The sequence below is a fragment of the Oncorhynchus tshawytscha genome, linkage group LG09 (genome assembly GCF_018296145.1).
Source record: "Oncorhynchus tshawytscha isolate Ot180627B linkage group LG09, Otsh_v2.0, whole genome shotgun sequence".
NCBI lineage: Eukaryota > Metazoa > Chordata > Actinopteri > Salmoniformes > Salmonidae > Oncorhynchus > Oncorhynchus tshawytscha.
Window position 1 is genome coordinate 37,010,073 of NC_056437.1, and position 25,489 is coordinate 37,035,561.

Genomic DNA, 25,489 nt, shown 5'->3' on the forward strand with positions numbered 1-25,489 from the left:
TACACCTTACCCAAATACATTTAAACTGAGTGTTTTACAATTCCTGACATTTAATCCTAGTACAATTCCCTTTTTTAGGTCAGGTAGGATCACCACCTTATTTTAAGAATGCTTTAACTTCCTGACGGATGTCTTTAGATGTTGCTTCAATATATTCACATAATTTTCCAAACTGTATTGTTAATTAACAAGAAATTTGTGGAGTGGTAGAAAAACAAGTTTTAATGACTCCAACCTAAGTGTATGTCAACTTCCGACATCAACTGTATAGTCACATTCAAATTGTTCTTCGTGTGATGCTGACACTGCTCTGATTTGCAATGTGTTGCGTGGATCTCAAACTGTTGCAAATTAATTAGATAATTCAAACATTCATTCTTTATGGATCACAATGGAGATGACTATATACTCCACTACACACCACCACATAGTAACCCAATTCCAGACTGTACACGGTCAAAGTGGTGTAAAGTACTTAAGTAAAAAAATACTACTTAAGTAGTTTTTTGGGGTATCTGTACTTTAATATGTATATGACAACTTTTACTAAACCACATTCCTAAAGAAAATTATGTACTTTTTACTCCATATATTTTCCAAGACACCCAAAAGTACTCATGACATGTTGAATGCTTAGCAGGACAGGAAAATTGTCTAATTCACACACTTATCAAGAGAACATCCCTACTGGGGACTCACTAAACATATGCTTAGTTTGTAAATTATGTCAGTGTTGCAGCATGCCCCTGACTATCTGTAAATAAAAAACAACAAGTAAATGATGCCGTTTGCTTTATATAAGGAATTTGAAATTATTTATACTTTCACTTTTGATACTTAAGTATATTTTGGCAATTACATGTACTTTTGATGTATTTACTCAAGTAGTATTTTACTGGGTGACTTTCACTCGAGTCACTCTACGTTTACTCCAGTATGAAAATTGGGTACTTCTTCCACCATCGCAGTGTCACAGTTCATACAATGACTTCTGACAATGCTGTACCAATGTCAGATAATAGACAGTGACTGTACCTTTAAGCACCTCTCCAGCCATGGTCTGCTTAGTGTCCATCTCCACCCCTCCACCTCGCTGCTGCTCCTCCCTGTCCAGCCCCAGTTCCGTCAGCCTGCAATGTAGCTCCACATCCAGCCCCCCCGGGCCCCCCAAAACTGCAAACCCCTCCCCTGAGAGGAATGTGGAGTCCATGACCAGGGGCGAGCAAGGTGGCGAGAGCGACGACAGCGAAGACCTCGGTGACAGCGAGCTCATGGACCTTGGCGTTTCCGATCGTCTCAGCGCCTGTAGCCTGGTGCCGGCCTCCGCACCCCCGCCGATAACACCCCCAGTCCCGGCATCTACTACAGGGACCATCTCGTGCTCGTGGATGGTGGTGATTGAGCTGGAGGGCCGGAAGCTGAAGACCGGGCCACCCTCATGCAGTAGGGTTTCCAGTTTGTTCTGGAAGTCAGGGTCTCCCAGCTCAGGTTGCTCCAGGTAGATGTCGGTAAAGCTCAGGGAGGAGGTGGAGCCCAGGGAGGATGTGGTAGCCAAAGAGCCCCGGCTGGAGGTCAACGAGCCAAGGCTGCTGCCCGACGAACACGACAGCGTGCTGGCCGACAAACTGTAGGAAGAGAGGGAGGAGAGGGTTGGATTGAAAGAAGGAGGGAAGAGAGAAGGCAGAGAGAGAAAGAGAGGGGATGGAAGTAGATGGAGAGAAAAAGAGGCAGAGAGGAGAGGATTGGATGGGGAGAAGGAAGGAGGGACAGAATGAGGGCAGAGAGGAGGGAGAGATAATTGGGAACAGAAAAAAGGGAGCAAGGGAACAACAGAGAGAGATAAAGAGAGATAGAAGACCACAGTGTTAGAAGCACACCCCAGGCACACCTATGACCCAGCTGCGCTTCAGCTCACAGACGGCTGGTCTAACCTATGCCTCCTGTAGCCTTTCCCCTGTCTGTGTGGGCACTGAAAACCACATTTTCCTCCCCTCTTTTAGCCCTCCGTAACTTCAAATGCAGTTTCTGCTCTATAGCAAACATCCTAATTATAGCTTGGCAAGCTCATAAGGAATGACACAGGGGAGTTTCTCTGCATCTCAGCCCTTTGATGTACTGTAAATCAGCCAGAAAGAGAGGACGAATTAGGCATGATAGGAGAAAAAAAAACAGAGAGAGAGAGAGACAGATGCTCTCTGATTCTCTCCATTGTTGAAGTTAGTGCTGTGAAAAAGTACGTGCCCACTTTCTGATTTTCTTTATTTTTAGACTGAATGTTATCAGATCTTCAACCAAAACCATATACAGTGCATTCTGAAAGTATTCAGACCTCTTGACATTTTGTTACATTTACAGCCTTATTCTAAAATTGATTAAAATTAGGGATGCACAATATAAAGAATCAAATTCAAATGTTATTTTTTTAATTTTTTTAATGTAATTTAAAAAAGAAATTAAAAACATCGGTTAGCATATCGGCCTAATGTCTAGTTTAACGGCGATGTGCAAAACTGATGTCAAAGCTGACGTGCATCCCTATATAAACGTAGGTAGATGATGCCATGAAAAATACACAGAACAAAAGCAGAAAAATACTAAGCACACACTTCCAACAACTAAACAAGTTCAAATCGAGCAGTCATTTATCCTCTCTAGGGTATGTGGGACGCTAGCGTCATTTCAATGGCATTCGAAAACATGAACACACCACTAGCGCCATTCGAACTGACTCGAGAAATAAGCTAATCAACTGTGTCTGCAGCAGACGTGATACCCTCTGTCATGGCATTGAAACGCCTGCTCAACGAACTGCCAACACAGACCGTGGGGTTAAAACTTGCAAAAGTACTCGAGGCTGTGAACAAACGATTCGGTGGCATTCTCTCTGAGCCTCTTTACTGTGTCGCCGCCATGCTCAATGCTAGGTACAAGGATCGCTACTTCGATGCAAACAAGAAACAGGGTTTACGCGAAATGCTAGACACAGCTGGACAAGATGGAAACAGACACAGTGAAAGTGCGCACCGAGGAAGAGGCCATGGACAGACAGAGCTGAAACTTCACTACTTGACATATATGATAAAATCCTGGTTGAGAATGAAACGACTGAGCAAATGAAACTGCAAGTAAGTGAAAGAAAAAAGGTTTTACTGGTAATGGGGACATACGTAAATGCCAACAAAACATTTTGGTCAGTGTGTGTGTGTTTCAACTATTTAACTGTATTAGAATGCTTAAAAGGCCGCTAAAAATGTAAATATCGGTTACAGGTCTAGTTATTTTTTGTCAATAACAATATTGGAAGGAACTGACCGTAGAGCGCCGAGACAGTATTGTGTCCAGGCACAGACCTGGGTAAGTGTACCAAAAAATGTCTGCATCATTGAAGGTGTCCAAAAATAGTGTGAACTGTCACTGTGTCCGTTTCCATCTTCTCCAGTTATGTATGTAACATTTCACGTAAACCCCATTTCTTGTCTGCATCGAAGTAGCGGTCCTTGTACATAGCGTTGAGCATGGTGGCGACACAGTAAAGAGGCTCAGAGAATGCCACTGAATCGCTTATTCACAGCCCGTGTCTGCAGTTTTGTTGAGCAGGCGTTTCAATGCCATGACAGAGGGTATCACGTCTGCTGCAGGTGCAGTTGATGAGCTTATCTCTCAAGTCAGTTGTTCGAATGGAGCTAGATAGTGTGTTCATGTTTCCAAGCTTCAAAACATGTTCTCAAATGCCATTGAAATGACAGCAGCGGTATGACAACCAGCACATTCATGAGCATGCAATACAACTTTGCTCAGTACGAAATTCTCGATGACCCACTGTGCTCAGACTCAGCATGCTCATGGGGGCGACATAGCTGGTCCAAATGTCAGTCGTGAAGCTAATAGCAGGGACACTATTACTGTTTAACTCCGGGTAGGGAATCATCTGAAAAATAGCACACTCGGTAGTGTGTACCGGTGCTCGACCAGTCGGCGAAAGCCAACATCATCCACGACAGAGAACAGTTGATTGTCAAGGGCAATGAATTCCATTATCTTGGCGTTAATGGATTTCGCAATTGAGTTGTCTCGCTGAAATTCTTACTCTTTCAAATGACCGCTCGACTTGTTGACTGCTTGATCCACACAGCAGACATTGTGGGCTAGGTTAGGAATGCTGTGTTGCACGTGAAGCGCTAAATTTTACGTGGCGTCATTACGTCATGTACATATGCAACTCAGCTTTGACATCGGTTTGCACATCAACGTTAAACTAGACATCAGGCCGATGTTGGCATTTGTAGCTAATATCGACCAATTCCAATATGTTCACCGATATATCATGCATCCCTTGAAAATACTGTAGTCTAGAACAGACCTCGTGAACTTATGGGGTTCAAGAAATGAAAGAAAATCTTTTCATGTGAATGAGGGGAATGTGATCTTCACCATTCCCCAGCTCCCCTGTAGAACTTGGATTAAAATATCACTCTTTCCCCTCAGAGGGTAGAGAGTAGGCTCAGGACGCCAGGCAAGGCCGGGTTGTGATATTTATTGAAAATACCTTGATGAAACAGCTTGCAACTCTACAGTTGCCTCGAAGGTGAAATGGGTTAATTGGATGAAAATTTTGAATGTTCAGAAGCACTAAGCCCATTTTGAGATGTGAGAAGTTAGATAGGAGAGGAGACAGAAGAGGCTGTACTCATAGAAGTGTGTAGTGATTCGTGAACAACTTCAGAGCAGAGTGCAGTAGTGGTGTACCATTACACATTAGTGACTAGAACCTCACCAAGACCTCCACGGTAAAAATGTTGCCTGTGTCACAATGTAGACAAAATGTATTCTTAAATCGGTTTTCATTTTGAATGTGCACATCGAGTTGTGCAATAGGAGTTGACATGCTTAGTAGATACATTTAAGTGATTATGCCTCCTGAACTGACAGTGTGGATGTGTTGGGAGACAGTAGCTGAATGTGTTGTACAGACGGGTGTACATACCTCTTGAGCTGAGTGTGTAGTGAAGAGGCCAGGCGAACCATCTCCTCCAGCTCTCTCACCAGCTCGTTTCTCTTACAGTGCAATCTCAATCTGATAGAAAACAAAACATGTTAGGTCACAGCCGGATTGAAAATATATACAGCAGTATTGACACAGTTAAAAGAGCAAAAGGCAGACACTTGTGTCTCATAAAAGACATCTTGTTATCCAGTTCTTTGTTTATTGGGGGAGTGTGTCAGTATAATGAGGCTTTAATGGAAACAGGCCATAACACAATAATAGTCTTTTGATCATCTTCCAGGCCGCAGTTACAGAACCAGCCGTTAGAAAAAGGCATCTTTTGTTTCCAACCTACATCCCCGGTTAGTGACGCTCAGGTTACAGGAAGGGAGAAACCAGAGAGGGAACTCAATGCAGGTACAGTATTGAGAACAGAGAACAAGGTAGCTGTTTAGGAAAGATAGAGGGGGAGAGGGAGGAGGAATATGAATGAGAGAAAGAGAGGAAAAGAGACAGGAATGTGAGAGAGAAAGGGAGAAGAGAATGTGAGTGAGCGAGAGGGAGAATGTGCCAGAGTCACAAGGCCCAATTGTTGTAGTCCCCTTGGTTACCTGATCCAGAGTGCAGGTGTCCAATCACTAAAGGGTAAAAATGCACCTTACAGAGGGCCAGTGATGGGTAAGAGGCTAGGTGGAAGGGGTTCTACACTACATATAGTATCCACTTCTACAGTCTGTGATCCAATTACAATCATGAGCCATGAATGTCATGAAAAAAGGTTATGCGGATTGAAGCAGCCAACACAACAAAAGGTGCACAGGTATGTCGTGTGTCTGGGAGTAACTCTTCCAGGGTCGACATACACAACGTTGGGTCGACATACACAACGTTAGGTCAACATAGAGAGCCCAGTGTGATGCTTTTCAACCGGTTTGACAGTGTTTTCTTGAATCCAGATGGAGACGGTCTGTTTTCCATAGTTAGTGTTAAGTCTAGTTTCTATTAACAGAGCCCAGTCCATCACCATGTCCACATCAGGGAGTAGACCTTTGTGTTAATGTAACAGTCATATCAGGTGCTGCACCCGAGGCACTTGCACTGTCTTTTCACTGCAGCTAAGGTACAGTACAGTATGTTGTGGGCCTTGCTCTGCCCATCTATTCCCTGTCTGTGAATATACTGCAGCCTAGTTCCAGTGGGATTCCAATGGCCCCCTCTCTCCTTCACGCAACAGACACGCCGACCCGTTGTCTGGCTAGCATTGAAATGAGATGTATAAATTCATTTTTTTTTTTTAAATGCACTCTTTTGGTGAGGTGCTGACTAACGGAACACTAAAAGCCAAAAAGAGGCAATAACAGTTTCCTGCCAAGACAGAAGAGTGGATGACTAATTGAATCTCTTGTATCATTGTATGTGACCATAATGCTTTCTGGGTGTGCAGCTCTATTCCCTCTGTTATCCCTCCTTCCCTGACCGTGACCTTACCCAGGGATGGAGTGACGGCCAACTCTCAATAAGTCAGTGAGCCCCAGGGTGATCACGATTACTTAGTTGGGGATAAACCTCCCATGCTCACCTCTCAGTCAGGGCCTTGCTCTGGTTGTCCCTGGCAGCCTGCAGGTCTCTCTCTAGCATCTTCTTCTCAGTCTCAATCTTCTCCTGTTCATTGGGAGCTCTCTTGCAGGGCTTGATGTACTGCAGTTCCTTCAGTAGCTCCTCCTTCTCATTGATGAGGATGAGGCGGTCACGCTCCGGGTCTAGCAGCCCCGGCCAAGCCTCACTGTCCAGTTTGGCTATCTGCACCTCGATGGTGGCAATCCTGGGGTTGGAGGGAGGAGATCATATAATTCATGTTACTTTTATGTTGTATTTAATTGTGTGGAGGAGAAGTTTAATAGAGATATAATATGGCTTATAACATGTTAAAGGCCATTATAAAGGCTCATGAATGCTCATAGCAAGTTATAAAGTCACTAGACTGATACTTGATGATGGGTTGTGTTGGGAATAAGCAATCTGGATAACGTGAAAAATAATGATTTTATGAATATCACTCGCTTCAACAGAATACCATTGTGGATACCATTTTCATGTGTCTGTGTCCAGTATTAAGGAAGTAAGAGGTCGTTTCACGAGTGGGGCTGTGGGGGGGGTCACGAAATTGTCAGCCGGTGATTGTCAAGCCAATAACTGTCATTCTCACGGTCATTGACCGTTAATTAACATAAACACATTTAGCATCTCCTGGCTTCCACACTGATCTTTAGACAGGTCTAAAGAAACATGATATGAAGAAAATGTAGTCTATTTCAGAAGAACAGAATAGCACACTATGAGTTGTCCTTATGTTATATCCTGATCTGGCTACGCCATATGGCTGTGGGCTACACTAGTTCATTTAGCAGACAATATATGCGTAGAATTCCGTTGCATTATTTTATAGTATGAAGAATACAATTGAACAAAGCTGAATAAAATTGAAAGGATTTGAGGGCGTGCACACATGCGACTATTCTGTGTTGAGCTAAGAAGAAGCACATATGAAATCATGGAACCAATAAAAAAAAAGTGTTAAACAAATACATTCTATATTTGAGATCAAAACTTATCGCACGTGATTGCGAGTGGTGATACAAACCTTAACAAAAAACATATAGGCCTATGGGCTAGGCTACATGAGGCTATGACTGGGGAAAAGTGGCACAAAAAAAAAATGTATGCACTGTTCCTATGCCTGCACATGCTGGGCATCATTCACATGTGATAATATTCTCACCCATCAGACTATTCTCAATTTAATCTGGTCTTTACATGTACTAAATAATGTGTGAAATTAATTATAATTTAGAAATGGGCCATTATCATGCACCAGTCAGAACAGGGGCGGTGGGAAATAGAAGACGTCATCCGTATGCACTTGAAGGAGGACGCTTTCCCGCAGTTCATTTTCATGCTGGCCTGGTAGGCTACTTCGGTTGTACAGCAAAGCAATATTAGGGAAGTTGCTAAATAAATAAATAAAGTAGACCTAGCCTATAGAATCTTCTTTTTAACAGAGGCTATCAAAAGTATTTTCTCAATCAATTGCATATCCTATGGAAATGTTGCACAACTCAGGCTTATAGGAACACATTTTATTCCATGCATCAACCAGCTATGATGAGCTGGCTCCCACTGCGCAACAGGTAGTCCTATACCGCTCAAACTCAATGTCAGGGCTCCCATGATCACACAGCCACACAATCTCCATAGACAAACATTGGCAGTAGAATGGCCTTTCTAAAGAGATTAGTGACTTTCAACATGGTACCGTCATAGGATGTTACCTTTCCAACAAGTCAAATTGTTGTCAAATTTCTGCCCTGCCAGAGCTGCCCCAGTCAACTGAAAGTGATGTTATTGTGTAGTCAAAAAGTCCAAGAGCAACAATGCCTCAGCCGTGAAGTGGTAGGCCACACAAGCTCACAGAACGGGACCGCCGAGTGCTGAAGCGCGTAAAAATCATCGGTCCGCGGTTGCAACATTCACTCCCGCGTTCCAAACTGCCTCTGGAAGCAATGTCAGCACAAGAACTGTACATTGGGATCTTCATGAAATGGGTTTCCATGGCCGAGCAGTCACACACAAGCCTAAGATCACCATGCACAATGCCAAGCATTGACTGGAGTGGTGTAAAGCTCCCTGCCATTGGACTCTGCAGCAGTGGAAACACGTTCTCTGGAGTGATGAATCACACTTCACCATCTGGCAGTCCGACGGACGAATCTGGGTATGGCGGATGCCAGGAGAATGCTACCTGCCCCAATGCATAGTGCCAACTGTAAAGTTTGGTGGATAAGGAATAATGGTCTTGGGCTGTTTTTCATGGATCGGGCTAGGCCCCTTAGTTCCAATGAAGGGAAACCTTAACGCTAAAGCATACAATGACATTTTAGATGATTCTGTGTTTCCAACTTTGTGGAAACAGTTTGGGGAAGGCCCATTCCTGTTTCAGCATGACAATGCTCCAATGCACAAAGTGAGGTCCATACAGAAATGGTTTGTCGAGATCGGTGTGGAATGACTGGCCTGCACAGAGTCCTGACCTCAAACCCATCAAAAACCTTTGGGATGAATTGGAACATCGATTGCGAGCCAGGCCTAATCTCCCAACATCAGTGCCTGACCTCACTAATGCTCTTCTGGCTGAAAGGAAGCAAGCCCCCACAGCAATGTCCAACATCTAGTCAAAAGCCTTCCCAGAAGAGTGGAGGCTGTAAAATAAGCAAAGGGGGGACCAACTCCATATTAATGCCCATGATTTTGGAATGAGATGTACAACGAGCAGGTGTCCACATACGTTTGGTCATGTAGTGTACCTTTCTAGCTAATAGACTATTGTTAGAATTTACACTTCCTCTTCCAATGAAATGCGAAGGTCAAAACAACTGTCTACCAAATCTATTCATTTTAAAATGTTGATTACTTCTACCTGCCAATATCATTCACCTGATAAGACTTAATGTTATTCTTTTTTTATTTTTAAAAATGTGCTAACATACGATAGGGTTCCCTGGGTTGCCGGTTGGCCTGGGAAAGAAAAGTTTGAAAAACCCTTATTTGGGTTACACAAGTTACCTTCTTTTTGCTTCTTCATACTTCAGGCTTAGTCGAACCTTCTCTGCCAACTTGTTGGTGTTGGTCCCAAACTGGATCAAACAAAAGAATAACAGAACTGAAGGTGTGGTGTGACAAACCTACATTCTGATCAATTAGTGATGCAAGCAGTATCTGTGCATCATTTCATTGCACGCTTCCAAAGGTTACACCTGGGTCCTGTTCATTAGGTCACACCAAAGCAAAACATTTTTAAACAGGAAACAAAAACAAGCATTTCTTATTGGACAAGTCCAGGTAGTGCCTCCCAATTTGTCCATTTGGTGCCAACTGAACACAACCTCCTCTCACCTCAGCAGGTATGTCTGTCTGGGAGCTGGTTTCGGAGTAGAGTCGAGGGATGGACAGCTCAGAGTTGGCCAGGGAGGGGCTGCTGCCCCACAGGTCAGACTGAGAACCCACTGAGTCCAGCTGGAAGCCATCCTTAAGCACTGCTAGTTTCTACAGGGAGAGGAGACAGACATACTGTGTACAGGCTTGAAACATCAGAGAGAAGTCACGGCTAGTATGGTTTACATATTTTGCTGTGCATCTTGAATTTACAAAGCTCGTGTCCTATGGCTTAAATCTATAATACAGACCATAGTCGTGTTCATAGAGATGGAGTCCTGTACATTGCATAAAGATGTGCTTTTGCAAGTCGCCAAACATGGTAAACTAAATCAATGATAAAATCAGTGCAGTCAGTGATAAAATAAATAATAAATGGCTCAGCACTGAATCAGAGTGGAATGAACCACATCTTTAATATTAAAGTACACAATTCTAGCAAAACCAGCAAAGACAAGACTGGCAACTGACACAATGCTGACTGAGTTGGACAGGCTTCATACACTGCAGTCAGACAGAAAATACACACACACATACAGTTGAAGACGGAAGTTTACATACACTGAGGTTGGAGTCATTAAAACTCGTTTTTCAACCACTGCACAAATTTCTTGTTAACTAAAAATAGTTTTGGCAAGTCAGTTATGACATCTACTTTGTGCATGACACAAGTAATTTTTCCAAAAATTGTTTACAGACAGATAATTTCATGTATAATTCACTGTATCACAATTCCAGTGGATGAGAAGTTAACATACACTAAGTTGACGTTGCCTTTAAACAGAGTGGAAAATTCCAGAAAATAATGTCATGGCTTTGGAAGCTTCTGATAGGCTAATTGACATATTTTGAGTCAATTGGAGGGGTATATGTGGATGTATTTCAAGGCCTGCCTTCAAACTCAGTGCCTCTTTGCTTGACATGGGAAAATCAAAAGAAATCAGAAAATAAATTGTAGACCTTCACAAGTCTGGTTCATCCTTGGGAGCAATTTCCAAATGCCTGAAAGTACCACGTTCATCTGTACAAACAATAGTGTGCATAACCTGAAAGGCCGTTCAGCAAGGAAGAAGCCACTGCCTCAAAGCCACCATAAAAAAAGCCAGACCACGGTTTGCAACTGCACATGGGGATAAAGATCGTACTTTTATGGAAAAATGTCCTCTGGTCCGATGAAACAAAAATAGAACTGTTTGGCCATAATGACCATCGTTATGTTTGGAGGAAAAAGGGGGAGGCTTGCAAGACGAAGAACATCATCCCAACTGTGAAGCACTAGGGTGGCAGCATCATGTTGTGGGGGTGCTTTGCTGCAGGAGGGACTGGTGCACTTCAAAATAGATGGCATCATGAGGACGGACAAATAAGGGGATATATTGAAGCAACATCTCAAGACATCAGTCAGGAAGTTAAAGCTTGGTCGCAAATGGGTCTTCCAAATGGACAATGACCCCAAGCAAACTTCAAAAGTTGTGGAAAAATGGCTTAAGGACAACAAAGTCAAGGTATTGGAGTGGCCATCACAATTATTCTCTTCTATTATTCTGATATTTCACATTCTTAAAATAAAGTGGTAATCCTAACTGACCTCAGACAGGGAATTTTTCCTAGGATTAAATGTCAGGAATTGTGAAAAACTGAGTTGAAATGTATTTGGCTAAGGTGTATATAAACTTCCAACTTCAACTGTACATACAACTGAACTGTCAGCTGCAGAAGGCTGGGGAGGGGAGACAGCCCAGTGGAGAGAGAGAGAGAGAGAGAGAGAGAGAGAGAGAGAGAGAGAGCACATGAGAGAGAGAGGCTCTGCATTATTAAACACAACCAAGCCCCTACTAACAAACACAGTGTTTGTTGTTTTCTACTGCCACCCAGATTAAAACTGGGGCACATTTGATGTGCGTGTGTGTGTGTGTTTTGCATGAGCGCACGTGTGTCCCACTCCTTCAGGTCAAAGCAGAGGAGGAAGCATGAAGAAGGTAGGTCGACTACCAACCCCTCCTCCAGCTCAGCTTCTAAAAGACTTCGCATGCTGGTGAATCATTGATTGAGCAGCAAAGTCATGACAGAGTCTGCAGTAGCATGCGGTCTTGTCTGTGTCTGCTACTCAGCCCAGGGGCGCTGGGACAGGAGAGGGGAGACGGAGAGGTTGCAGGGGACACAGGTAACAAGGGAGGGTGGGAGATACACCAGCAGAGAGAAAATGCTGTGCCATGTGAGATGAAGAGGAACACGAGACCAAGACGAGACTCTGCAGCTCCTGTCTACTCCCTTTCTTCTTCGCTCACTCCTTTCCCTTTCCCTCCCTGACCATCAGCCCACCCCATCTCCCTCCCTCTCTACGCCTTTCCCTCCTTCATTCCCGCTTTCCTTTCCATGACAGTCAGCCTAGCTCAAAAAAGCCCCCCCCCTCACTCCTGCATCCTCTGATCCCCCCCATCGTCTCATATGAAGCTGACAGGCTGTCATCTACCCATCTCCTCATAGCACTACAACACCTGACCCCCATCCCCTCCCTCCCTCATCCCCCTCCCCGCTTACCTGCATGAGCTCCTGTTTCTCCTTCTCCCCGGAGCTGATGGCGTCCTTGATAGACTTGACTTCGTTCAGAATGGCCTGCGCCTCATGGAGCTTGAAGCCGTACGGCGCACTGGACACCTTGTGATCGATCCTTGAGGTGGGGAAGAAGAGGGATAAGGTGGGACAGGGAGAAGGTGGGAGAGGGAGAGAAAGTGAGGGAGAAAAAGAGTGAAAAAGAGAAGTTGGAAACTGACCAGCCAGTGATATAGGTTATGAAACTGTGAATCAGTGAGTATGCCTAAATACTACATAGATAGCACTCAGACTTGTACATTGTTGCTCTCATATTATTCATCTTTAGTTTTGTGTTCGTTAAAGAGGTATGTTGTTTAAAAAAAACATTTCATTTTCACTATGAAAATACTAGTGACACTTTTAAACCATCCTGATCTAATCTGGATTAGAGTGAACAATAACAAAACTAAGGATCCAGGACGGGAACCAAACTGGATTTTAAGGGCCACGGGTGTAGGCGAAAGAGCCTAAAGCCCAGACAGTCAGCTACACATAGAGAGACCGTCCGTGGCAGCAGCATCAAATATGTAAAGTCAGTCAACAGCAAGTCATGCATGCAGTGGAATAACAGGTCTTTCCACATTGTTCAGAGAGCAGAGGAAAGGAGGGAGGGGGCAGCACTCCTTCACTGAAGACCAAGGAGAACTAGAACCAGTGAAGCCTATCCAAGCCTTTTCCACTTCAGTGTAAATATATACTGTCAGAATAGATACTATCGTTATATTTCGGTCTTTTGTTATAAAAGGCCCTGAAGTATTTTCTCTGGGAAAGGAGAGTTGAGGACAGACAGGATGTTGCAGTGTTCGTATATTAGTACGGTTTCATGATTGTTGGTAAATGTTTGATAGCAAAGGAAGGTTTGAAATTTGATAGCAAAATGAAGGTCACGGAAGAACGGTTGGAATCCAGTCGAACTACTATGTAGCTTGTCATTCGTTTTTTTTAAATTAACTAACTCACTGAACTGAGGCAGGGCCCATCTGTCTTTTTCCACAACACAGATGCAAGAGGCGGCACTCCAGGCATTCAAAGAGAAATGTGTTTCACAGACAAAAATTGTGATATTTGACCATTTTGAGGGTCATCATCAAATTCAGTCAGGGAGCTGCCTTTTCAACCAGGGTGAGATGAGGGCCTCGAGTGTGTTGATAATGGGAATCTTTTTACGGCTGTATCGAAAACAAAGCAGAAGCCTACTACTACTAAGTGTAATTGTGATCGTGTAATGATGTCAGGTTGCACTTACTCTTTCAGTGTTTCAAAGCCCTGCTCTTTATGCTGCAATTCTTGTTTCATGCAGGCGAGGTCCCTCTTCAGCTTATTCACCTGAGACAAACAAATCAAATCTTATTTCTCACATACACATGGTTAGCAGATGTTAATGCGAGTGTAGCGAAATGCTTGTGCTTCTAGTTCTGACAGTGCAGTAATATCTAACAATTCCCCAACAACTACCTTATACACACAAATCTAAAGGGGTGAATGAGAATATGTACATATAAGTATATGGATGAGCGATGGCCAAGCGGCATAGGCAAGGTGCAGTAGATGGTATAAAATACAGTATATACACGTGATATGAGTAATATAAGATATGTAGACATTATTAAAGTGACATTATTTAGTAGCTTGTGATCCATTTATTAAAGTGGCCAGTGCTTGGGTCTCATGTAGGTAGCATCCTCTCTGAGATAGTGATTGCTGTTTAGTAGTCTGATGGCCTTGAGTGACCGGAATAGAGTTATTTCAGAGAAGAAAAAAAAGTGCCCAAATTGAAATACTATTGATTACTGGCAATATGATTATGTTCGGCTTATTCAACTGAGAGAAACACACTGCATATTTTACTGAAATTAAAAATCCCCAGTTGTAATACTATTGATTACGTAAGATATGATTATTCGGCTATATTTGGGAACAGCTTTTGTTATATTCGGCTATATTTGGATTATGTTTGTTTCATGAAGAAAAATTATTTGGATATATCTTATAGGCCGATTACATATTATTAAAGCAAAACATTCCCTTATTGTTTTTTTAATGAAATGTGAAGGAAACATGGAGGAAGCATCCACAAATAATCCAACATAATTAAAATCATACCATTTCTATTTTACCCCTTTTTTCTCCCCAATTTCCTGGTATCCAATTGGTAGTAGTTACAGTCTTGTCTCATCGCTGCAACTCCTGTATGGACTTGGGAGAGGCGAAGGTCGAAAGCCATGCGTCCTCCGAAACACAACCCAACCAAGCCGCACTGCTTCTTGACACAATGCCCATCCAACCCGGAAGCCAGCCGCACTAATGTGTCGGAGGAAACACCGTATGCCTGGAAACCTGGTCAGCGTGCACTGCGGCCGGCCCGCCACAGGATTCACTAGTGCACGATGAGACAAGGATATCCCTGCCAGCCAAACCTTCCCTAACCCAGACGACGCTGGGCCAATTGTGCGCTGCCCCATGGGCCTCCCAGTCGCGGACGGCTGCGACAGAACCTGGACTCGAACCCTGAATCTCTGATGGACCAGCTAGCACTGCGATGCAGTGCCTTAGACCACCACGCCACCCGGGAGGCCCTATTCATACTATTTCACCCTTCCACAAGATGTAGTTTTGTTTCGGGACTATGATTGCTAGCCAAGCAGGCTGGTCGTTGCGTCTATTGGTTCCGTGGACAGAGATGCGACCCAGTCATTCAGTCTTTTTGTTTTAGTGTCATTTATTTGAATATATCCATAACAATGAGCTAATGAGGCACGATTTCACCTGGCATAGAAAATACGTTCTCTCATTAGGACACAACTTCAAACTGAAGCTGGAAAGAGTGCAAACTAGCTGCACTTTGTTACGTTTTACCTTTTTTCAATTGAAAATTATTTGCATATAGATCCATAAAAATGATCCTAGCTGATTCATGATTTCGACTGGCTGAGAAATGATGCCTGCCACTCTCTTCCCGATCCCTACACGTTCATTACTATGGGACAGTTGGAGTTCAAATTTGAAAATTGAAACAATGTTGCAAATGTCGGAGACAGACAGCAAGGTTTATATACAAATCTCCGCTGCTGAAAAATAAATGTTAGTCTAAAAGAAACGCGAGATAACATCTATATGCTTTTTAATGGTGGAGATCATGTTAATGTCCCTGCCTGGGCTGATGAGACAGTGGATTGCGCAGTCAAATGGAATAGAGTAAAAAGGCATTTTAACATCATATATTTAGCTGGTGGTAACTTGTGGAATAGACACGGGCTAGAATGCGCTTTTAACCAATCAGAATTAGCCCACCCGTTGTATAATGTTGCACAACGCCAACCGACAGCTCTGGGATTTGTCCCAAATGGCACACTATGTAGTTAACTACTTTTGACCAGAGGCATAAGGGCCCTGATCAAAAGTAGTACACTATATAGGGAATGAGATGCAATTTGGGACCCAACCCTGGGTGGAGGTCTCAGACAAAGATGTCACTTACACACATTCCCCCTTTACAATGAGAAAGAGTTGGACACTCAGTCACTTAGCAACAGTCCATTGGACTAAGCCTTTTTCATGCACTAATGTTTGCAAATCTTAGGGATGAGAATTAAGCCAAAACAGGGGACTTAAGGACACATATGGGTATACACATCCATTCCTAATGATTACTGAACACACGTAAAGCAGGCCATAGTTGGAGTACGGAGATGGTGTAAAAAAAATGTTATTAAAAAATAAATACATTTTAAAAAACGTTTCTTACCCTACTTTTGGAAGTGACTATCTCGGCTTTGAGGATTTCTGGGTCATATTTACTGCTGGAGGACGATCTGGAATTCACTGTGGGAGATAAGAGCCAGGGTGTTATCTAATCCTCTACATCACGCTATTCAACTTCAAGGCCCTACTCATCAATCCCCTGTGTGTTATCAAACTACTGTAAATCACCACTTCAAGTCTGAGCAATGGCAGAGGATTCCTCTTAGGAATGGAGTCAAGTTAAATAAGTGACAACTTATTACTGACAACTTGAGTAAACTATGATGTGCTGTAATCCTGTGATCAAATCTATGTGCACCATCACTCAGAAGAATAATAAAAGACTACCAATCACTCTAGTTCTCTTCTCTTTTGCCACCTAATCTCTCTGGTTCCTTGCCCCCTGTTTACGTACAGCCCTTCAAGTTTCCTGGCTTCTCTGCCCCCTTTTGACCCTCATCACCGTTGCTACCTGTACACCTGTTCCTTCTGCCAGCCCATAAACCTGCCCCCCGGCTTGTCCTTACAGCTGGTCTGAGAGGTGGACTTGTCCTTCCAGGCGTCGTTGAGCTGGCGGTACTCCTGCTGGGCCAGGCGAAGCCGCTGCTCCTTCACCTGGTAGATCTCTTTCTGGGCACTCAGCGAGTCCTTGGCCACGTCCAGGTACTCCCGCAGCATGACCTCCTGCTCCCGCTGCCACTGGGCCCGTGGGTCCTCCAGCTGAGTGCTCTCTGGTGGTGGTAGAGGGGAAAGAGAGAGATCAAGGGGAGAGGAAAGGGAGACAGAACATAAACAAGAAAGAATGAGAGAAGAAATTTTGAAATAATTTTGCATCTTGATTTGACTGGCCATGTGTTTCTTCACAAATGTGTGATGAATATGGGTGCCAGACGTTAGTGTTATGGAGAATTGGACTCACTTGTGTTATGGTCCACATAGTAGGCCCCGACATTGGGGTCGTAGGCCTCCTCCCAACCCACTGGCAGCTCATCGCCAATGCAGTCAGCAAATGTCAGAGGTTTAGTCTGCCTGAAAATCACACACAAGAAACAACAGTCAACTGATGGTAAGAATTAGAGGTGTCACAGCAAGAGTAAATCAGGATGACCATGACAAGATAGTGGGCCAGCCAGGGTGCATGCAAAGATAGATCATTTGGTTGTCACTGAGGGCTACCAGGATTGCACAATGTCTGTGTGTCTCTAATAAAAGGGCCCTAATTAGGTCTCTATTCGCATCGAGTGCGGTTTGCAAAGCACAATAGCCGGAAGCTGGGACCTGGCATTTCACAAATTTCCTAGAGGTTTCTGAGGCAACCCCTCCAGGCCTTCCAACACCAAACCAGGCTCAGGATCACAGGATACCCAGGAGACCTCAGTGGCCACCATACATAAAAGGCCCCTCGGGAAGACTCTACCAGCACGACCAATGTGCAAAGTGGGTGCTATTTGGGTGCTATTTGCTGAGTAACATCCAAGAATCAGCCTTTCAGTTCGTACATTAGGTGGGTTGGATATATTCAGGTGTTGTCTTTTTCATGCTGATTTAACTTGGCACACTTGGGTTCACAATTAACCTAATCCTAATTTCCCTCATAGCTATGACAAACCTAGATTGAAGGATAGAAAACATAAGCTTATGCAAGTTATCAGTGGCGTAGGCTACATGTGGGAAAACTTGTCTTGATCTATTCCTTTGCTCAAACTCTTTTCTGCAGACGGCAGATAATACCATCCTCACAGAGACTTTTGCTCAGGGTGAAACCCAACGGGTTCCTTTTTAACTTTATGAATAATGAAAAAGGCCTGTTCTAAATGTATCTCAGAGGAAAAGGCTTTGCGGAGAGAAAAACAAAAATTCCCAAAAAGCTGTCTGCTGGTGCCAGGTCCTTTGAGTGACTGTGTGTGCATCATCCCATTATTTGATTCATTCCACTGTCGCTGTCCTCTCACCCCTGCAAATCCAGTCCCCTAATCACTCAGAGCTGATGGCCGAACTCATCATTACCCTCCGAAAAGCGCGGACTTACTGTCTCAATAGACCAATCAGAGGGCTTTAAATAGGCCCAGATCTTAGCGTGAGCCACTCACTGGCTGTGCATTGGCATGAAAGACCTCTTCCAGTCTGTCTGGAGTGGACACCAGGCTGACATCTCCTAATCTCTTCAAACAGTGATGAGTCTTCCAATAACTCATTTGGGTAGTGAGTGAGTGACCCCCTTAAGGCTTCTATAATGGTCTTTTGTGAACCACATGATAAAACAAATCCTGTTTCTTTCCAGCCTTTTCCATAAGCTGTGTGATATAGGAAAAACCAGGCGCGACCAACCCTTAGGAAAGCACTCCCCTGGAGGATAGGGTTTTTTCAAGATTCTGTTGAATCTATTTAAACCCATAAACTACTAGGCCTACCTTATGGGCAGTATGTGTGAGTTGCTTACAAATACAAGCATTAGTTGGTTTCCCCTAACTAATGCGTCACTGTCATCAAGAAGCTTAGCTAGCCAACTTGCTAGCAAACAAACCAGCTATGTTTTGACTCAAAGTAAAGGGATGGTGTTTGGAGTTGGCAGGCTCGTTGAAGTTGAGCCGTTTTCTCCAGTGGTTAGCTTCAATGTTGACTAATCGACTGACTTGCAGTGTGCTTCTCTGGTGCCTTCGCGGCTGTCGTGGCTTCACCCAGGTGGGTGCAACACATCGGTAGTGGAGGATTCTACCCATAAGAGTCTGACTTTAGAGACTAATACTGAGAAGTGCTGCTTCAGAGATGGCAAGTCCACGGTGCCCTGATGAAAGGCTCTGGACCAGTCTGAAACACCCTGGATGAGCCCCCCTCAGTTTCATCTCAACTGCCTCTACTTTACATGTCCTCCTGGGCTGACTGCTTTGTTTTTCTTTTCATTATTTAACTAGGCAAGTCAGTTAAGAACAAATTCTAAAACCGCTGAGGCCATGAACTACCATACCTGCCATGATCATCCATTCATTTTTTTCTTTTCTTCAAAAGTGCATGTATTTGTTTATTTTTTTTGCGTAAAGTGCTTTGGAATGTAATGAAAAGCACTATAAAAAAAAGTTATAAATTGTCATTATTAATACTCCATGCAGACCAAGTAGGCCTTTATAGCGAGAGCGGATTTCAGTCTATATAGTTGTTGATTTTACAGGCTTAACCTTTAGCTAAGTGTTTCAAACAAAGACAGGGGGTCCGGCATTTCCTGGGGCCTCTAATCAAAAGGTGCGTGCGCACAAAAAAAGACAACCATGCCTGCACCAGTTCCCGCAAAGGTTGGTATTTATCCCTTTTGAACATGACGGGAAAGTGTGCGCATCGCCACGCAAATCTCAGACCATGAATATGCAAAACTTCTAGTGGTTGATCAACTGTATTGCAAGCAAATAGTTATTTTTGTGGATATGGGGGTGTTTGTGATTCACAGGAATTATTAATTATTAGACTAATAAAAAAAAACATTAAAACATAGGCCTAATTATAAAACAGATAGATTTAAAGTTGGTGAGAAGATTGCATAGCAGCATGTCGCCTAAGATAAATACAATATCTTACTTTTATTAAATAGGCCCAAATCAATCATATTGCAGGGCATGTCTCCCCTTTTCTGACATGACTGGTTTATTCCTGCTAAACAACAATAATAGGCTAACATTTATCCATCACGCATTCAATAGGCAACCATGCTCGAAAGTAAATAGACCTGTAGCCTATGACAGTATGGGTAGGCTACAGTATTGCGGAGCAATAGCCAAAAGCGTGACATAATAGCCTATTTAATCTCAAAGCCTATACCAAGGCAGAAGATAAAACACAGGCACGTATTGATGAACAAAATATTCAACAATTCATCTTTTGAATATCGGTGTGGGCTGTACGCAACATTTACTTTTAAAATTGTTCAAGACAATCAATCTTGCAGAAGTGTTTAGCATGTGCTATAGGCGGCATGCATTTTTTTTGTTTTTTTAAAAAGCCACTGCAAAAGATAAAACATACTGCTCAAACCTCCACAGAAATATGAACAAATTTGGCATTGCACTTTAGAAACTCATGGTCCAGTTCCAACATCTCCAAATCATACAGGAAATGAGGGCGTTTTTGTTACCATAATCAAAAAAAGAGACCATCGCACTCTCCCAGAAGTGTGGTTTGTGTGTAAAACCCATGAATTCGGATAAATAAAAAGTCGTAATGCGTCCTCACTCAAATATGTCACAAAGCTTAATTCATTTTTTATTATTATTTTCACTGCATTAGGGATAGCGTACACAGACATTTCTGCTTTGCAGCCTTGTTCAGTGTGTAGGTGCAAATCTTTTACATTCAACACAGTATTTGTAGGCAACACAGGTAAACAACTGATGAGCAGCAGGTGCTTTTAATCAGTTTTTGTTACCATAAAAACGGTGAATGCAGGGCATTTTCCAAGCGGAGTTGTAAAGCTCGTTCACGAGCGCAGAAATAGTATGGCACTGATTTATCAATGAAAACATGCGTATATGTTGCGTGCGACAGTTTGAAATCCCAATAGTTTGTTGTGCACGCAAATCCAAGAACCTCCATGTATGCCAACATTTTTAATAAGGCATGGTTGACAAGAGGCCCTAGGTGAGCTGCAGCATTACTAGTTAGTCAAGTGGCAGGGTAAAAAACACTAGGCAGGTTTGCATACAAAGTCAAAAGCAGGTGATAATGCTCAAATGCAAAGCGACAAAGATTGCGGCAGAGTGAAAACATGTGGCAGCATAACTGAATGATGAGTCAGACTCATTCATCGCACTATAAATTCCTCAAGTCAAATTTATGAGACTCCAACCTACATTTCATAGCGCTCAAGGTCCAACAATAAAGTAGAGCTGCTAGCTGCTTCAACTCCCCTCCTGCAACAGCTTGGTATCTGGGAGATAACATTCCATTCAGCTGACAGAATGCATTGGGTGTGTGCGTCACCATGAGGGTGGATAAACAATATGTCTGGCTGAGGTATGCGAATGCAGCCCAGAAAGATACTGACAGGGCAGGGGCCAACGAGATGCATGCATGTATGCATGGTATGAATGTTGGGCTGAGTCCTCCAGTTACCATCTCCATTAAGCCTAACAGGCTTCATTCTTGAGCCTAACATTACTCAGGTTTGATAGGCTAAGGGGACCAAAGAGAAAAAGTTTTCATGATAACATGGTCAGATTGCCATACTACAATACCTTTGGGATATCTTGTAGTATTTGAAAATGTTATAGGCCTGTAATAGCTGTAGAATGTATAATAGAACTTTGATCACACTTGGCTGGTACATTCTTTGGTTCCACAGTGAGAGGTGTTTGTGAAAGCACATTTTTCACCAATAGGACAGACCAGTCTAATGGGAATTTGTTATCATCATCAGCAGGCCTCCTAATAACTCATCAGATTTTGCTCAGCACAGCAAAATAAATGTCTTATTGCTGAACAGCAGTAGAAGGATATGTAAATGTCCAATGACAGTTTTGGGCCAGTCTGGTCTGGTTATTTCAGTCTGAGATCAATACTTTGAGAATGGCTGTGTCTCATCTCAGACTTAGTACTCTGGGCTGGCATCATGTTCTACTGTTCCCTCCAACAGATCAGTGAACAGCATAGGAGACACGGTCTTGTACGGCACAGTTGGTAGAGTGTGGTGCCATTGATGCCAAGGTTGTGGGTTTGATTCCCATATGTAAAATATATACACATGTGACTAGTCACTTTGGATAAAAGTGTCTGCTAAATGGCCTATATTATATATTAGGAGACAGGCATATGATTTACAGAAGACAGACCCTTTACAGTGACAGTCTGTTCCTCACTTGGCTCAACCTCTCTCCTTTTGACCGCAACTCTATCCCAAGTTGTGATGTTGTACTTTGACCCTGTGCACATTGGCAAGCAGTGAAAGGGATTTTAAATGAATCAGTCTTTACTTTGCAGCCTCTGTGCTCAGCCCTCCTCAGCCGTGCATTTTAGGAATGTGTGTTGAGGTCCTTGTTTACAAAGTTCTGCCATCTTGGTCTTGCTGCTACCAAGGCATTTCACCAGGGAGGTGGGGAGGTCTGTGCCCTTGCTTCTGTCATGTTATTGGGCTTTTAATTATGGTTCTGTGTGCTGACTGCAACAATGACAGCCACCAAGGAAAACAGGTGTAACTTTTGACACAAAGCCTATTTTCAAAATCGTGTAATATAATATGAATATGAAGGCCTATCCTTATCCATAACCAAGGCTGAATGAAAAATAAAATCCCATAATCTCAAGCATTCCAAAACTAAGCTATTAAAAGAGATTTTGTGTCAAAGTCCGAGTGGATTTAAGTAACTGCTAAAACGAAATTAGTTCCAAAGTATGGTTGACACCGAGGTTCTGTATAAATGAGACCCTGGCTGTCATGACCCAGTTCTAAGTATTGTAAACCTATTACATACACTAAAATATTACTAGGGGGAAACTAACTCAAACCTTGAGGGCTAATTTCTAATTACAGGAATGCAAATGTATTTTTTTATTGTACCTTTATTTAACTAGGCAAGCCAGTTAAGAACAAATTCTTATTTTCAATGACGCCTAGGAACAGTGGGTTAACTGCCTGTGAATGCCTGGTTGACCATGAGCCACATTTCTGTGGAAAATCTTCATGTTTTTTTCCATCAACATCCAGGCTTGATTTATAGTAGCCTGGGCAGCCGCTATGGATCTCCACTATCATCTGGGCTTAATGTGCCAAAACTAGTAATAACACACCTGTCTTCCGGCGATCGGTTCGTACATAAAACATCCTCCATTTAGGCTGCAACGGCATCAGTCTCCTCCTAATTACCTTTAATGGCGTGCCGATTCGAAAAAAACGGGAAATGTATACATACTGTAATTAAACAGCATTTGCCCCCATTTTCGGACAACTTCTGGTTGTTACATGCGAGGGCAACATGATAAAGTAGCATTAGCCACTCTAGCATGATGATGGAAAATGTTGCTTTATTATGACAATACGCGAAATGCCATTAAAGCTCGTTAGATGAAACCGATACTAATAAAGCCTGAATGGAGGATGTTTTATTTAAACCAAGACGATAGTGCAGCTCCATAGCGCACACTCGCTGCTGCCCAGGCTAGGTTTATAGCCTACTTTGTTACATTATGTGACACCTCAAATTGTGATGTAAACTCAAAGATTGCAGTTGAGTCCATTCATTAAGTGCCAAATTAACCATTAGATTATGAGCACTTGATGGATGCTGATAGCGCATATCATCAATCTATCAGCAAGACTCAACTGCTTGCTTTTAGAGTCACTGGAATGTCACACCATACCTGTCTCTTGGATCAATCCAACTGGTGGCGTGGTTGATGTGGTCGATGTAGTAGACTTTCCCGTCAAAATCCCGGGATTCTTCCCAACCCTCTGGTAGTGGTAACTCCTTCCTTGGCATGTCAGACGAGTCTCCATGTAATATTCTCTGCAAGTCCTCTAAATTCTATCGAAGGTAATCCACGTTTTGTTGTATGAAGTATCGTAAAATCCTAAATGTGAAAAGCATCACTCGTTTCCATCAATTCACAAATTCTGGCCTGTGTGTTGGATTGCGTTATAATCCATAACGTCTCGCCGTGAATGTTCCCAGAGTACGAGTAGAAAAGGTTTGCCAAACAGTGGGTGTTTTCACAACGAAGCAATATCATACAATTTCCTAAATTAAACAATGTTACCAGCACTGATGCTTACGTTATTTCTTTTCAGAATAACAGTTATTTTGTAGCCGTTTAACTCAGCAGTAGGCTAACAATATTACAACCATGCTCACACTGGAATTGATAGAGAGCGATGTTCCACGAGATACATCTCTAACGCGCATTTGAAATCATCGTTGTTCAATGCTCATTTGTTCGTCTATGTACAATACATTGTAGAACATGAAACGAACTTCATTATAACTTTTCAAGCGGGTTGTCCAATGATTGTGTCGGGACAGCTCGACTCCTTACTGGATATTCAGATGAACCGAAAAGTGTATTTGAAATCGGCAAATCCAGCCAAGGTTGGGAGTACGAGTAGAAAGGTTACTCTCACTCAACATCACCAAGGTTGTCTCACCATCCAACAAGAAGATTTTCTTAAATATTTTAGATCCCCTTTCGCTTACTGGCCACCATGTTTAGCTAGCGAGAAGTATGCTAACCAGTCACCCTCTCGCGCTCTATCATATATTCCCTTATTCCACAGAAGTAAGCGCCATTTATCTCCACATTCACGGTAAATCTTCGTGTAAAATTCCGGTAAATCCACATTGAAGTTGTCTACTTAGCCATCTATCTATAATTGTTTGTTAAACTGTTTCCCTTCTTCCTTAAAGAGGCAGTAGCAAGTCGCCTTCCAGAGTACTGTTTCGGTTGGTCGCGAGTCACACCGGTGTGAAACTAGCCACAATAAGGATTAGCGCCAATAGTGACGTTTGCCTTCAGAATAAAAATCCGCCATTGAAAGTGATTCAAACTAAAACAAATAGTGGCATCGTGCCATATTTGGACTATGTTAAACAAGGTCGGAATGTTGTTATATAAATCCAACAAAATATAATAATAAGTTAATGTGGCTCATTTCTCACGGGTGTTTAATATTTAGGCTGTAAAGTCCAATATGAATGTTCAATACGCACAATAGGCTTTAAAGTGAACGCATATCCCACAATTAAAGTTCCCTAATAAGAGCTAAGATGCTTATATTTGTGTAAGCTCTTCATAGTTGTGTTCTGTGGGTGTCCCCGAGTAGGCTTCATGTGTGCACAATCCATAGGTTAAGCTGTACAGTACAATATGAATGCCCAATACACACAATAGACAGACTAGGAAGGTGATTTCCCACAGTCAAAGTCCTCCAACAAGAGCTAAGACGCTTATATTTGTGTAAACTCTACACAGTTGTGTTCTGCGAGTGTCACTGAGTAGGCTAATAACCCATTTCATGGGTGCAACATTCTTAGGTTAGGCTGTACAATGCATATAAGTATGCCCCCAATGCAATTCTAAAGTCTAATACATAGACTACATAGTGCGATTTCAACAGATTTGTACTTTTTGGTGTAAAATTAACAAATGATTGTCTGTTGTTGAATTTATATAACAACATTCCGACCTTGTTTAGCATTATCTAGTCCA

At 42.8% G+C, this 25,489-nt stretch overlaps 1 protein-coding gene across 2 annotated transcripts in view; it reads right to left on the minus strand.

Annotated features, from left to right (window-relative positions):
• The window catches only part of LOC112257899 (protein KIBRA), a 42,127-nt gene extending 17,386 nt beyond the window's left edge, over window positions 1-24,741 (minus strand). For both annotated transcript variants that reach the window (XM_024431823.2, XM_024431822.2), the window contains exons 1-11: window positions 23,648-24,741; window positions 17,229-17,338; window positions 16,837-17,040; window positions 16,314-16,390; window positions 13,815-13,894; window positions 12,515-12,644; window positions 9,935-10,084; window positions 9,605-9,675; window positions 6,564-6,806; window positions 4,985-5,074; window positions 1,036-1,625 (exon numbers count right to left, since the gene is read on the minus strand). In XM_024431823.2, the coding sequence (XP_024287591.1) occupies window positions 1,036-1,625; window positions 4,985-5,074; window positions 6,564-6,806; window positions 9,605-9,675; window positions 9,935-10,084; window positions 12,515-12,644; window positions 13,815-13,894; window positions 16,314-16,390; window positions 16,837-17,040; window positions 17,229-17,338; window positions 23,648-23,766 (1,864 nt within the window). In that variant the 5' untranslated portion in view covers window positions 23,767-24,741. The remainder of the gene's footprint in view (window positions 1-1,035; window positions 1,626-4,984; window positions 5,075-6,563; window positions 6,807-9,604; window positions 9,676-9,934; window positions 10,085-12,514; window positions 12,645-13,814; window positions 13,895-16,313; window positions 16,391-16,836; window positions 17,041-17,228; window positions 17,339-23,647) is intronic.
• Between the last annotated feature and the right edge of the window lie 748 nt (window positions 24,742-25,489).